Source organism: Lonchura striata, chromosome 8, assembly GCF_046129695.1.
Source record: "Lonchura striata isolate bLonStr1 chromosome 8, bLonStr1.mat, whole genome shotgun sequence".
NCBI lineage: Eukaryota > Metazoa > Chordata > Aves > Passeriformes > Estrildidae > Lonchura > Lonchura striata.
Genome location: NC_134610.1, coordinates 35,131,862 through 35,144,847, shown reverse-complemented (window position 1 = coordinate 35,144,847; position 12,986 = coordinate 35,131,862). Strand labels below are relative to the sequence as shown.

Here is a 12,986-nt window from a genome sequence, read left to right as displayed (position 1 = left end):
CAGTTCAAATATGATTACCCTTCTGAAATTTTGACTTGCCATTGCATATCAATTGCAAGTAACACTTTTATGTGTTTTATTAATAGCCAAAAAAACCAAGCAAATAATTGATTTGAAAATTAAAATTCAGTATAAAGAGTTTCCAAACTCCTGCATCATAAACTTTTCATTATGAAACAAACCTTGGAACAAAAAAATAGAGGAATTATAATTAGAAGTAGACCTTTGTGGATTTTTTTTTTTTTTTGTCTCACACAATAAAAAAGCACTTCCTAAAACCATGGACATTTTTCATATGAAATGAAATTTGCACCAGTAACATTGTAACTGAGGTACCCAACACTATTTATGTTTTGTTTAGTGCATTCTACACACTATGCTGGTTAGTGCCTTTGCTTCTTTGAAAGAAATGGGGATCCTGGCAGAAGCTGAACATTCCAAAGAGCACTGGAATTGCACATGAGACAGTACTGGCAGAATTCCCTTCAGGGGCTGTAAGCACCGAACACCTGTCAGTGAGCAAAGAAGCACAACTAAATCATTCTCCTCCTCTTCCCCCCACAACTCCCACCTGGTTTCCAAGAGGAATGCTAAGGTCTTGACACTTTAATTAAAGGGAAAACAAAGTGCTGGTCCTGAGTTAATGAAATTGCTCAATTATGGTCTCAAATGCCAACAGAGCTGACGTGACCAACAGCTGTGCAAGCACCATCCCACCTCCTGCTCTCGGAGCCTCTGGTGCCTCTGCAAAGTTCTCTCTGAACTCAGGCAAAGTCAAATCCTATCCCACAGCCCAACCTGAAAGAGGGAAAGTGCTGCAGGAACTCTGAGGAGTAAAGGAACCCTCGTGCACAACACAATTCCTTACTCTCTCCATTTGTGGGTCCTGAGGAACACAGCAGCAGCTATTTGTAAAAGCAAAGAAAACCAAACATTTTAAAGTCTTTATGTAATTTTTTAACATTGATTCCATCTTCTCTGCAAAGAAACTCAAAGGTTTTTTCTTCAATTAAATACAATCACCGTACATCCCTCTTTCAGGAGATCAAAGCATTTGTACACAAACCCCAGTAATTTTATTATTTATCTGCAGTTTTTGCAAGTGACTATAGCAAGAGTGAGATTCACAGTCTCAGTTCTAAAATCTGTCCTTATTGATGCCAAAGAAAGAAATGCATGAATATGCAAAGCCTATGTACAATTAGAATTAGGATCAAATGCATCTTACTTCCCATCAACTTTCTTTATTGGTTCTCCATCTTGGGGGCCTGTCACTTTATTATTCTTGGCAGCATGCAGTGTCTCAAAATAAGCCTTGTTCTTCAGCACGAAGAAAACCCTTTGGATGATCTGTGAGGTAGTTTGGTCAAGTACCAATGGCTTACAGAATCAATTTTACTACTAAAAATGCAAAGCATTGGGTGTCTCGATTTAACAAAACTGCAAAGGTGGATGGGAAATTGTATAATAAGTTGTCTTTATAATTTTGTCTTGCAACTGAATGAATATTTTGTTTATAGCTTTATTTGTAGCTAACATTCTGAAGCATTTTCTCATTTTCTCCATGTAGGCCTGACATCTTTAAAGACATTTGAGCAAATAATAAAACTAAAGCCATAATCATATTATCTATTATATTGCAGAATACAATAGACAATTTTTTTAAAAGCATGAATTTCACCCAAAAAGCAGCTTTCTTTTTACCGTTTTCAAGTCCATAGCAAAAGTATTTTTTAAACAAATACAGAATTGCCTAACAAAACACGTAATTCTTTTAAATTAAACTCCATCAAAACCAACTAAAGGACACATTTTAGATTACACCAAGTTAATCTTTGTTCATAATCTTAACATTTGAGCCACAGACCATTAATTCTGTAAGTAAAGAGGCATCATATTCTAAGGATATAAATTTTCTTTGCTGCTTAACATCCACTGTACTCTTAGTGACTTATTGAATTTCTACTTTATTACTACTTGTTCTAACAGGTTGTTTTGTCATTTTGGATTTGCTTTTGGTTTTATTTCTGTTTTTTTTTTTTTTTAAACAGAATTCTTTTCTATTTTAAGGATGCATCCTGTCTCCCCTTAGGGTTCTTTTCTGTAGACTACCCAATTTCACTTTTCACTCTTTCTTTGACAGTTTCATTGACTTCTAATAATTTTTACTGCTCGGGTGTAGATGCTCCACTTTTCTCCTGATGAGTTGTGATCAGACTGCACACAAAACTGCAGCCAAAGCCACATGCCATGTGAAATTAGCAAAAGGAATATTCCACATGCTCCAGGCAATATTCCTGGCTTACACTGCAAAACAGTGTTCAGCTATTCCACAATATTATGTGGTTTTCAATTCATGTTAATCCTGTTTCACACAACATACCCTAGAGCCTACTCTAATTAAAAGGCAATGATTAACTCTTTCTAATCTTCTTGATCTCTATTTGTATATTGGATCATTTTTTAAAGGCAGAGTTTTGTATCTTTTCTTACACTGTCTGTTACTTCTTTAGATCAGTTCTCCAATAGGTCAGATTTGAAATCCCACTCCTGTCCTCAGCTGCACTTGCTGTTCCAGCCGCACCAAACCCAGGCCACTTGGTCTGCAAATTCTGTCAGCTTATTTTTTGTTCCATTTTCCAGATAATTAAGGCAAATATATCCCTGCAAAAAAGCCTCTTCAGTATATCTGCATGCTCCTAATCTATTTTCCATTAATTAAAAAAAATTATGTCAGGCCAAATTTCCACAGTTGTTCACAGGAATTAATCTGTGAGACAGTATCCAAAGCCTTTTTAAAACCTAAGTGCTCTCGTGCGTTATCCATGGTACCTCTTATCCTTCCATGGATGTAATATAGACTGGATTTAAACAATTTTTCCTTGCAAATCCATTTGCCCAGTTAATTCTTTCCCCACTTTCTTGCAGATATTGAGTAAAATTTCAGTTATACACTGCCAACTTCCTTAGGAATATAAGTTTTAGTGTCTAGTCTATGACTTCTTAGCTTTTACTTTTTATCTCATTTGGAACACAGACGTTGTATTTTCCTTTCTCTAGGCTGCAGTCTTATATTGTAACTTGAATTAATTTTCTTAGCTCCATGTCTGCAGTTTTATTATCCCAGGGAAGGGCTGTAGAAATAAGCATTCCCAGTATTATCTGTCAGTCACCTACTCTCTTCTGAACACCAAATCAGTGCTTTCTTAGACACATTATTACAAATACAAAGTGATTGTCTGTTTAATTTACTACCCTTCCTAATTACTTTGGGACCACCTTTCCAATTCTGTCCCCAGTACACCTGTGCTAATTTATATTCAAACTCAATAATCTGATTAAGTAATCAGTTGGTTTCATCTCCCCTTCTACTTGAGAGCACAGGAAGAGCAGTTCTTGTAAATTTTGTACTCTTTTTTCCATAGAACTGAGGAGAAACTTCAGTGTAATCCATGTACCCATGTGATATTTCAACCCAAAGTCTTATTAATTACAAAAGCCATATCTGTTCGATCACTGGATTTTACTTCTCTATTTTTATATATACAATGGCCATAATTGCAAAATCTGTTCCACAGGAACAGATAACTCCTCAACTCCAGTAATGTCCAACACACCTTTCGATAAAGTTTTACAGCGAGTTAAACTTGAGAAAATTTAATTGGGTTGTAATACATGTAGAAATATAATTTAGTGAACATAAAGAAGCTGCAATTGTCCTGCTAAAATTACTTCAAAAAGCAATCAAACATAGAATGAACTCTGAAAGGAACCCAAGAGAATAAAAATAGGAAAGTTTTCAAGAGCATAATGAAATTCACATTATCAAAGGTTCTCTACAATTTTAATGACCTGTGAGTGTATTTTAATTAATTTAAATGTTTAAAGTAGTACTCTATGCACATTCTTAATCTACAACTACTTATACTATTGATACTGGCTTATTAAGGGCCAGATATGTAAATAGTTTAGACTAATTGTCTGTTACTGCAATTTAATTCAGTCTCATAACAAAGGTTGTAAAATCAGAATAATGCATTCCCTTAGAAAAAAAATCCTGTTGCTGTTTCACTTGCTGTTTCAGTGATAAACTTCACATCAAAGGGACTCTGTGTTTTAAATGACATGCCAGCTTTTACAGGATATTGCAGTAACACAATATATATCTGTCCTTGAAGTAAATGTTCTAGCTCAGCTATGACTCATATTTGCATCTACTTAAAAGCACAGGCATTTGTTAGATCACTGTTTAGCTACCAGACACAGAAGAGATGTTAAATCATTTCCATCACCATAGCTCACTGCTATGTAACAGTACAGTTAATACAAACATTTATAATTTTGTCTCAAGGATACAATCTCATGACAATATAGTGGCTTTTTACTGAATGGGATATAATCCAAGTGCCTGAACTTATAAATTGGATAATATGTTCACTCTTAACTTTTGTAAGCTTTATAAGTTCACTTACATTTACTGAAGCAGGCTTGACAATACAAGATAGTGAATTTTACCTAGATTTTCCACATCTTCTCTTTCTCTATTTTGTAGTAAATGCATATGCAAATGCAGGATTTCAATTGCATTTATTTCTTATATATATTCCTCACCAAACTCCATGGAACTGACCAAATTCATGCTCTTAGTTCCTTTGTGGTATAAAGAGAATTTAAATGAATCATAATCTCAGTAAGTATAAATCAATTTTACCCTTCCCAATAAAACATTTAAATGGCTTATGGAACACTTTTCAGTAGATGCTCATGTTCATTCGCGTTGAATCATTTTAAGAAAGAATCTAAGTTATATAACACACAGCAGAACTTAAAAAGATTTTTTGATATAGATCAGAGGAGATGAGACACCACACAAGCTTGATTCCAAGTATCACAGAAATTCACCTAAGAAATGGAAGGCTCTCCTTTATACCTCGTCCTTTTGATGGGAACAAATACTTAAGATACCTAAACACTTGAATAAGAACACACTATTTTAATTCAGTACATTGGATTAGAACTGCAGTTCAATAAATGTGCACTACAGGACAGAGTTCTGTCTCTTCTGTTTTAAACATAATTTTAACTCACCTCTTTGCACTCTAGACATTCATCACTCCCTCTGTCATTTATTTCTTACATCCTAAGCAGCAATCCACAAGCACTATCCAAGCTGGAATCCTTTATTAGGGGAAAGGAAATATTTAGAAATAATAGATGCAGGAAATGTGAAGTGAAAAAGAACTATTGTTCCATTTGGAAGAGATGCTAATCTCACACCTAAAGTTTTAGACTATTGCTTAGCCATGGAAAATTCTAGTACATTCAAACATGCCCATATTTTCTGATGCCTTATTTCTGGAACTAGCCCAGTTTTCTAATCCATTGATTAAATAAAGACATCAGGGCCTCTGGTGGGACTCCTTTGGGATACATAAGATCTGTAAAAACACAGATGCTTGCCAGAACCTGTCAACTAACTGTGCTCATGAATTTCAAAGAACAGGAGCCAGACAGGCACACTACCTGTGCAAAGTTTATATTTTGGGGGTGAAGCATAAATCTGATAAAGTTTTCCATAAAAATCCTGATGACTTCAGTAGAAACAGAAATACAAAAAGGATTGCTTGTTGGATAATGAAATTTTCTGTGTTAAGAAGTCAGAATGAAGAGAGGAGGTACCTCTAAGAGTCTAGCATGGAAATTTTCCACCACTGCATGAAAAACAGGGAAAGTGGAGATGGACTGACTGGCACGTGGCTCAGATACTAATAGGTGTGGGGACAGTATGGAGAAATTTTTGTTATACATGGTGCAAAATATTTCAGTAAGCAACAGAAGAGATACAGACAGATATAGATTTTTTTAATTTGAGGGCTCAGGAACAGAAAAAAGAATGAAAACTGAACTAAAATGGTATGTTTGTCTGTGGAGACATGTACTGCCAAAGTGAAATAGATGAAATGCTCTTGCAAAGCCAGACAGAAACCTACAAAAATTAATTACCATGGATATATTCTTGTGGAGACAGGAAAAGATTGAAGTTGCTTCTGACTATATCATCATCAACCAAAGCTCTTTTCCTCCAGTTTAAACTCTAACTGTAGTTCTCAAACAAAAATAGAGCAGAGTAACAGTTTTGAAAGCTGAAATTTTAGCTATTACAATGTTTACCCTAATTTGAAAAAATAAAAAGCATTGTTATGCAGTTCCAAAATGGAACCCAATAAATAAAACAATCAGAATAAATTAAACACTCTTTTCCATAATAAAAAAATATTCAATCAGAAATTAATATTGATTTTGCACAACTTCCAAACTGAATCAGTAACTCACCTCTGGAATACTCAGGTTTAGAAGCCCTGACTAGGAGGAAACTACCAGTTTTTTACCCTTAGTCTTGCAAATATTGTCCCTTTTAGTCCCAGCTGGAACATTCTGAAATGCTGGAAAAGTTTGCAAGCATTATGGAACACATCAGGATTTCTCAAGTTACAAAAGAAACGCATCAGAGCAAGAAGCAATTACAGCCAGTGCTCTTTCTCTGCTAAGTGATTACATTGGATTCTCAAAAAGTAGACTGCTAGCTTCAATTAATCAGAGTTCCTGTAATTCCCTGAAAATTTAATTGTGATAGAAACTTGTATTAAAAAAAACCCAAAACTTGTTACCTACCTGTCCTATTTACTTCTGCTAAGCAGGAGTTCTTTTAATCACACTGGACAGGTGTCTTTCACCTGTATAAAGAGGACTGATACTTACAGCTGGAAAGAGAACAGTACCTTTAGCTCTCTCCTGCCCATCTTCTTCTCTGCATCTTTGTCTGGATCACAGGAAGAGCTTGCAACAACAATGAATTTTTGCTGCCTGGTTTCCCGAAGAGCTTTCTGGGTGGGACCTTCAAACCCTTTCTTCCTTGTACAATCATGACCTACAATAAAATAAAACCAACAACAATATCATCAGAATGGTTTTTATTTACTCTTCTGGAAGCTATCTCCTTACTTTATATTAGCAAGAAATGTGAAATTCTCAAAGAAACACCACTTTAAATAAGAAGATATTCAGGTTAGTGTGCCATCCATATTAAGTTTTCCAGGGCTACACATATCTCCGCTCCACAAACAATTTCACCTTATTCAAAAGGTATCCTAGACTTAGCCCCAAAAATGCAATAATCCTGCAGTACAAAGAGATTCACAGGGAAATGGGGATGCATTCTTTAATATCCCTCAGAGCCACAGGAAACATCAGCTCACTGCATCCTATCCACTATCCACCACCAATGCAATATTCTGGTTTACAGCCCACAATTCCTTTTATTTCCCTGCACTTTCTGCCAACCCATCTTTCAAACAAGGAATTACTGATGAATAGGTAACTCAGCAAAGAAATCCTAAGCAGGTAACACAGCTTTAAATCATCAAAGGTTGAAAGGGATAGGATGAAGAGTACAGCACATGTGGACTATAGCAGGAGGCATCTGCCATGACCTGGCAGAAAGGACACTGCTCTCTGACAGCCTTTGCACTGGCACTCACACAAATCCAAACACAGCCCTTTGGGATCCCTGTGTCTTGTTGCAGTGCTCGTTGGATGTACATAGATCTACATGAAAAATAATGTAATGCTGATTTCCAAGAGGATTTGTGCATTTATGTCCCTTTCAGTTCTTTGAAAAAAAAAAAAAAATCTCTGACTGAAAGAACTCATTATACAGCTAAAATACAGACTGAAACAAATCTACTTCACATTATGTATTTCTAAATGATTGCTCTTGTAAAATGGTTTTATTGAGACCTTTACACCAAAATGCAAACCTGATGATTTAAAGGGAAAAAAATCTCAAACACTCCCTCCACCCTTGGGGCAAACAAAAACCAGAGCAAGCAACACAAAGCCTTCCTGTATATCCAACCTGAGTATAACTGGAACTGGTGGAAAGAACTAGGCCTGGATTAAAAAACTTTAGTATTTATGTTTTAAAAGTTGAAGCTACTGTCACAGATATCCTGAATAATAACTTCCTCTGAGGAACACTAAACAGAAAAATTGGTTTGTAACTATAAAACCTTCTACTCACTTAGTAACTGCTATCCACTAGCATGTTGCTCACAGAGTATTTGGTTTGTTGGTCCTTTTGAGACACACATACCTATAAAGCCACAGGGTTATGACAGTTCTGGGCTCCAAAGAACTGTTGCACTTAGATATCAACAGCTTAGGTTCAAAGATATTCTATTCTGACTGCACTGCATATGGAATGGGCACAACCAGGCTAATTTTAGATTTCTTTTTGCATGACCTTCTAACTGCAATTGCATCAGATCAAGGAAAGGAAAAACACAGTTAACAGTCTTAGCAACGAGTTAATTCAACCATGAGTAAAGCAACTCAATGAGTTCAACTTCCAAATATAATTGGGTAATAAATAAGCAGCTGTTGTTTTTAGAAAATACAAGAAGAGTACTGAGCAAGGAGCAGTTTTATAACATATTTAGAACCAGCTGCCATAGCAGTGTTCACTTAGGTTTATAAGCAAGCCACAGTCACCACTGCTGAACTCCTGCAGGAAAAAGGGGTCATTTTTTAGAGCATTACTTAACATTGTTTAGATCTGTGAGGAAGGGTGCAAGCACTGTTAATACATGCCAATACCCTAAATAAAATATCAGCTCTCTCACTTTGATAATTAGATTCCTCTATGTATGATCTTGCTATCATATCAAGAAGGATCAGATTTAGAACACAACCAGTTTTTAATGCAAATCTCCTTTTAAAGAAATCCATTACTTTTAAAAAAGTAATCTGAACTCAAAGTATAATTTTTTTTCTCAGAGCCAATTTCTGAGTGGGCATCAGAGAGAGAGAACCAGCCCATGGGATGACAAAGTCCTAAAAATAATTGCTAACTAGTTCCTCACCAAATACTATATGTCCTTAATATCATTTTGAAACAAGCAAGGTAAGAATTAGGTTTCTTTAGATGTCTTAAAAATTATTAGATGTTCACATCTTGAAGGACTTCTGTATAAAGCAGAACAGCAGCCTGACATGTGACAGCAAAAAACTGCTAGTAAATAAATTACATGCTCTGTATTGTGGATGCTATCTTCAATTGCTTGAAATGCAGCAGGATGAAAGCTCCCACATCAAGTGCCTGAGTAATAAAGTCGAGAATAGTTGCCCTAAAATTAAGTACTGTTAATTTTTTTCCTACCTAGCTGCCAGAATCAAATTTACAATGCAAACTCACCATGAATACTAAGAAGTTCCCCTTTGTTCTTTATTGTGCACTGTATGACTCAGAGAGAGAAAAAGAAGCAGCCCCAAAATTCAAAACCAAACCCACAATCACTGAATGGTTTGGGTTGCAAGGTGCTTTAAAGCTCGTCCACTTCCACCCCTCTGCTATGGGCAGGGACACATTTCACCATCCCAGCTTCCTCCAAGCCCTGTCCAGCCTGGCCTTGGGCACTTCCAGGGATGGGGCAGCCACAGCTGCTCTGGGCAGCCTCTGCCTCACCACCCTCACAGGGAAGAATTTCTTCCTAATATCTAATTTAAACTTATTATCTCTCAGCATGAAGCCATTCCCCCTTGTCCTGACACTACATGCCCTCGTAAAAAGTTCCTCTCCAGCTTTCTTGGAGCAGATGTGCAGAACCTCAAATTCAGCAAATCCAAAATGAATTAAAAGCCAATCTCAGTGCTTCTAGCCAAGCCAGCATTCCAGGTGTTCCACGGTCAAGCCAGGCTGTGGGACAAATGCAGCCTCAGGAGCACTGAAGGGCAGTCCCCTGCTGCTGCTGGGCAGGGCCCTCCAGCTTCCTTCAGGCTCTGCACTGCAGTGAAAGCAGACACCTGCCAGGAGGGGCAGCTCAGCTCGGCCAATCTGCCGCTCTGGGTGTGCACTGTCCTCTAACTCAAGCATCCCAATGCACAGAAGTCAGCCCAGAAGACTGAAAAGTGCAGCTGGAAGTTTCCTTCCAGCCCAGACTTCCAACTCCAACAGAAATCTGAATTTTGAGAAAAATTAAACTAACATTTCTCCAGTATCCACGAGAAATCCATGTTTCTCAGGATTATACTCTCTCATTAATAAGAATATGACTACCTTTCAAGAGGCAGCAGACAGTATTTTAAAGAGATAATATTACCCACTGAGACATGAGTATGACCTACAGAGGGCAATAAAAATTATGTAGTATTAGAGGACAAAGTGCTGAAACAAAATGAATTTAAATAATGATTAATTTATGATACCCAAGGTATGAAGCAAATTAAGACTTGTAGAAGCATGTGGGTGGCTGATGAGCTTAATTTGTGTTGGAGACTGACAAGGGTTTTTTTTTAATATAATTATTTATCAAATGGCTCCCTTCCTTGTCACTTCTTGGCATTACAAAGTGCTTTCAAGATTTCTGGAGAATAAACAAGACTGAACAGCCAGAGAGTGGTTTTTAGAATCCAACAACAAATGAAAGTATGTTTAATATGAAAAGGAGACAGATCCATCCACACTGTAAAACATGAGCACTCCATATCCTCAAGCCAGAGTCTATCTTAATAGGAAAGGAAGGCAATGCTTCCTAACCTCTTCACTCAACTACAAACACAAAAAAACCCCAAAATAAATGTATATGACTACTATTCTTTTTCTCAGCCTTGTGTTCCTAGAGGAACTTTGCACAATGACAGTAATTCCATGAACATGGGAAGTAATGAAGTTTCATTGTCAAAAGCTGGGGTAACTCATTGGCTTTTCACCTGGGGTGTATCACCAGTGCCAAAGGAGGTTTAGGCTTTAACACATGGGAAAAACAAACAAACAAATAAACAAAACCCAAAAAAAAACCCCAGAACTACAAAACAAACAGATATTGAAGTTGCCATAATTGGAGCATATTCTTCATCTGGAAGTTGTATAATATTTGTAGGGTTCTCTAATTTCAAGTAAACAGTTCTCTCTGATGGGAGTTCTGTTCATGATTAAGGCACGTATCACATCCCCTTCACTCTGTTGTCAGAGGATGGAGCTCACCACTTCCCTTTTGTACCATCCCACTTATTTTCAGGAGAATTTAAGCAACCTGGTTTCTTTGAAACTTATCTTACTATCCAATGTAGCTGCAATTGAAAAATAGGTTCAAAATTATTAGTGGGATTGATGCTGTCAGAGAATGTGATAGCATGAGCTTCACTTACTTAGGAAAGCAGCAGTGCTTGGGTTTTCCTGATGGAGTTAGAAAAAATAATGCAAAAAATTACATTATTACATTAGGGAAGTAGTGTGGTACCATAAAGACACTATTCCAGCAAGTATTGTATCATCTTAGCAATACTCTGTAAAAATGAGAGTCTGTATTCCATAATATCAGGATTTTCAAAATGTTTCCAGACCACAATGTATACTTTCTGAAGAGTGAGCTGGGAAAGAACACATGCACACACACAGAAAAAAGGGAATATCAGCAGACACATTAACAAAATCAGTCACAAAATAGATTTCGAGGACAAAGTCCTTCCAAGTTACTCATATATTTCATATTGCCTTCAGCAGTCTCACTCTCCTCAGTGAATACACTTCAGAATAAAATATCCAAATGATAAAACTGCTGCTCAGACACCAGGTCAGCTGTTAAAATGTAGGACAAGTATTTTTGATTTACAGTTACACCATATTTTAAGATGCATCAAATCAACAAAAAAAAAACATAACTAGTCTAAGCCTGGTGATGGGAATATTTTACCTTTTGTATCAGAGATCTGCTTAGCATATCCAGACTCCAAACTTTCTAACACAGCCTGCAAACCTGTAACCTAATTTTAAAAAGAGGAAAGAACAAGGAGAAGCAATATGAAAATGTAATATGAAAACATTACTTTTGAAATGTCTGTTCACAACACACAGAATTCATGCTGGTGTATTCCATCTATAATTTTTAGCTCTTCACTATTGTCTCTAAGTTATGAATATAACTTCTAATTCAAGATATTGGAAAGATCCAGAGCAACAATGCAATAGAACACAAGGCACCCAGAATCTCTCAAAACACTTTTACAACTCTATTAAAATAATGCAGACATACAGAATACCAGGGTTCTGACTACACCAGCAACTTTCAGAACTGCTGTCACTGCACTGATCTCAAATTCAATGGCACAGTAGGACTTACAGCTTCGTCACAACAAAATGTCACAAAAGATGGTGTTATGCATTACAAAAAATTCATTGCTCTGGAATCAATACAGTTCATAACTGCAGAGGTCCTCCACATACATCCATACATATATATACTCATATATATATATGTATGTATACACACATATATATATATATATATACCCATACACACACACATATATATGCCCCTGAAATTTCATAGCATTAGAACTGTTCCACATTTTGTACTCCTGATTCAGCAGAACTCCATACAAGCATAAACTTCCTTTTTCTATAGGGCATTTTCTTTTCTTTATTGAAATTTCAAACATATAATCCTCACTGTTTTATAAGTAAGCCCTGAGGTGACCAGAGAAAAACTGGAGGAAGAGGAAAGGAGGAAATGAGAGATGAAGACTATCAGAAGAGGGTGTCAGCATGGTAAATTCCTTTCATTTTACCCACATATAATTGATGCTACTGCTGAAACAATTGCAGGAATATAATTGCATAAAATATAACTACATAAAATATAATTTGGGTGGGTTTTTTTCTTTTTTTCCTACTTCTTTCCTTAAACACATGCAAGGTAATTTTCTGTCTGTGATATCTGCTACCTGTGCTCATACTGCTTACTGTCAAAGAGGCAAAATATCTTGTATTCATCAGGTAATATTACAGAAGAAAAATAGTGTTCAAATATTCCACTCAAGACAGAAAAACTGTCTCTGATCTCTTAATGTATTTTTTTCTGAACTAGCAGGTCACTCCTGGGTATATTTAGGAAAAAAGCAGTAAGAAAAGAAGTTAAAATAAGCTACTT

General features: G+C 36.3%; 1 protein-coding gene across 1 annotated transcript in view; it reads right to left on the bottom strand.

Moving 5' to 3' along the window:
* Positions 1-12,986, bottom strand: part of SPAG16 (sperm associated antigen 16) — a 362,146-nt gene that overhangs the window by 329,029 nt on the left and 20,131 nt on the right. Inside the window, exons 8-10 of the mRNA XM_031505343.2 lie at positions 11,751-11,820; positions 10,158-10,160; positions 6,780-6,928 (exon numbers count right to left, since the gene is read on the bottom strand). Coding sequence (XP_031361203.2) covers positions 6,780-6,928; positions 10,158-10,160; positions 11,751-11,820 — 222 coding nt within the window. The remainder of the gene's footprint in view (positions 1-6,779; positions 6,929-10,157; positions 10,161-11,750; positions 11,821-12,986) is intronic.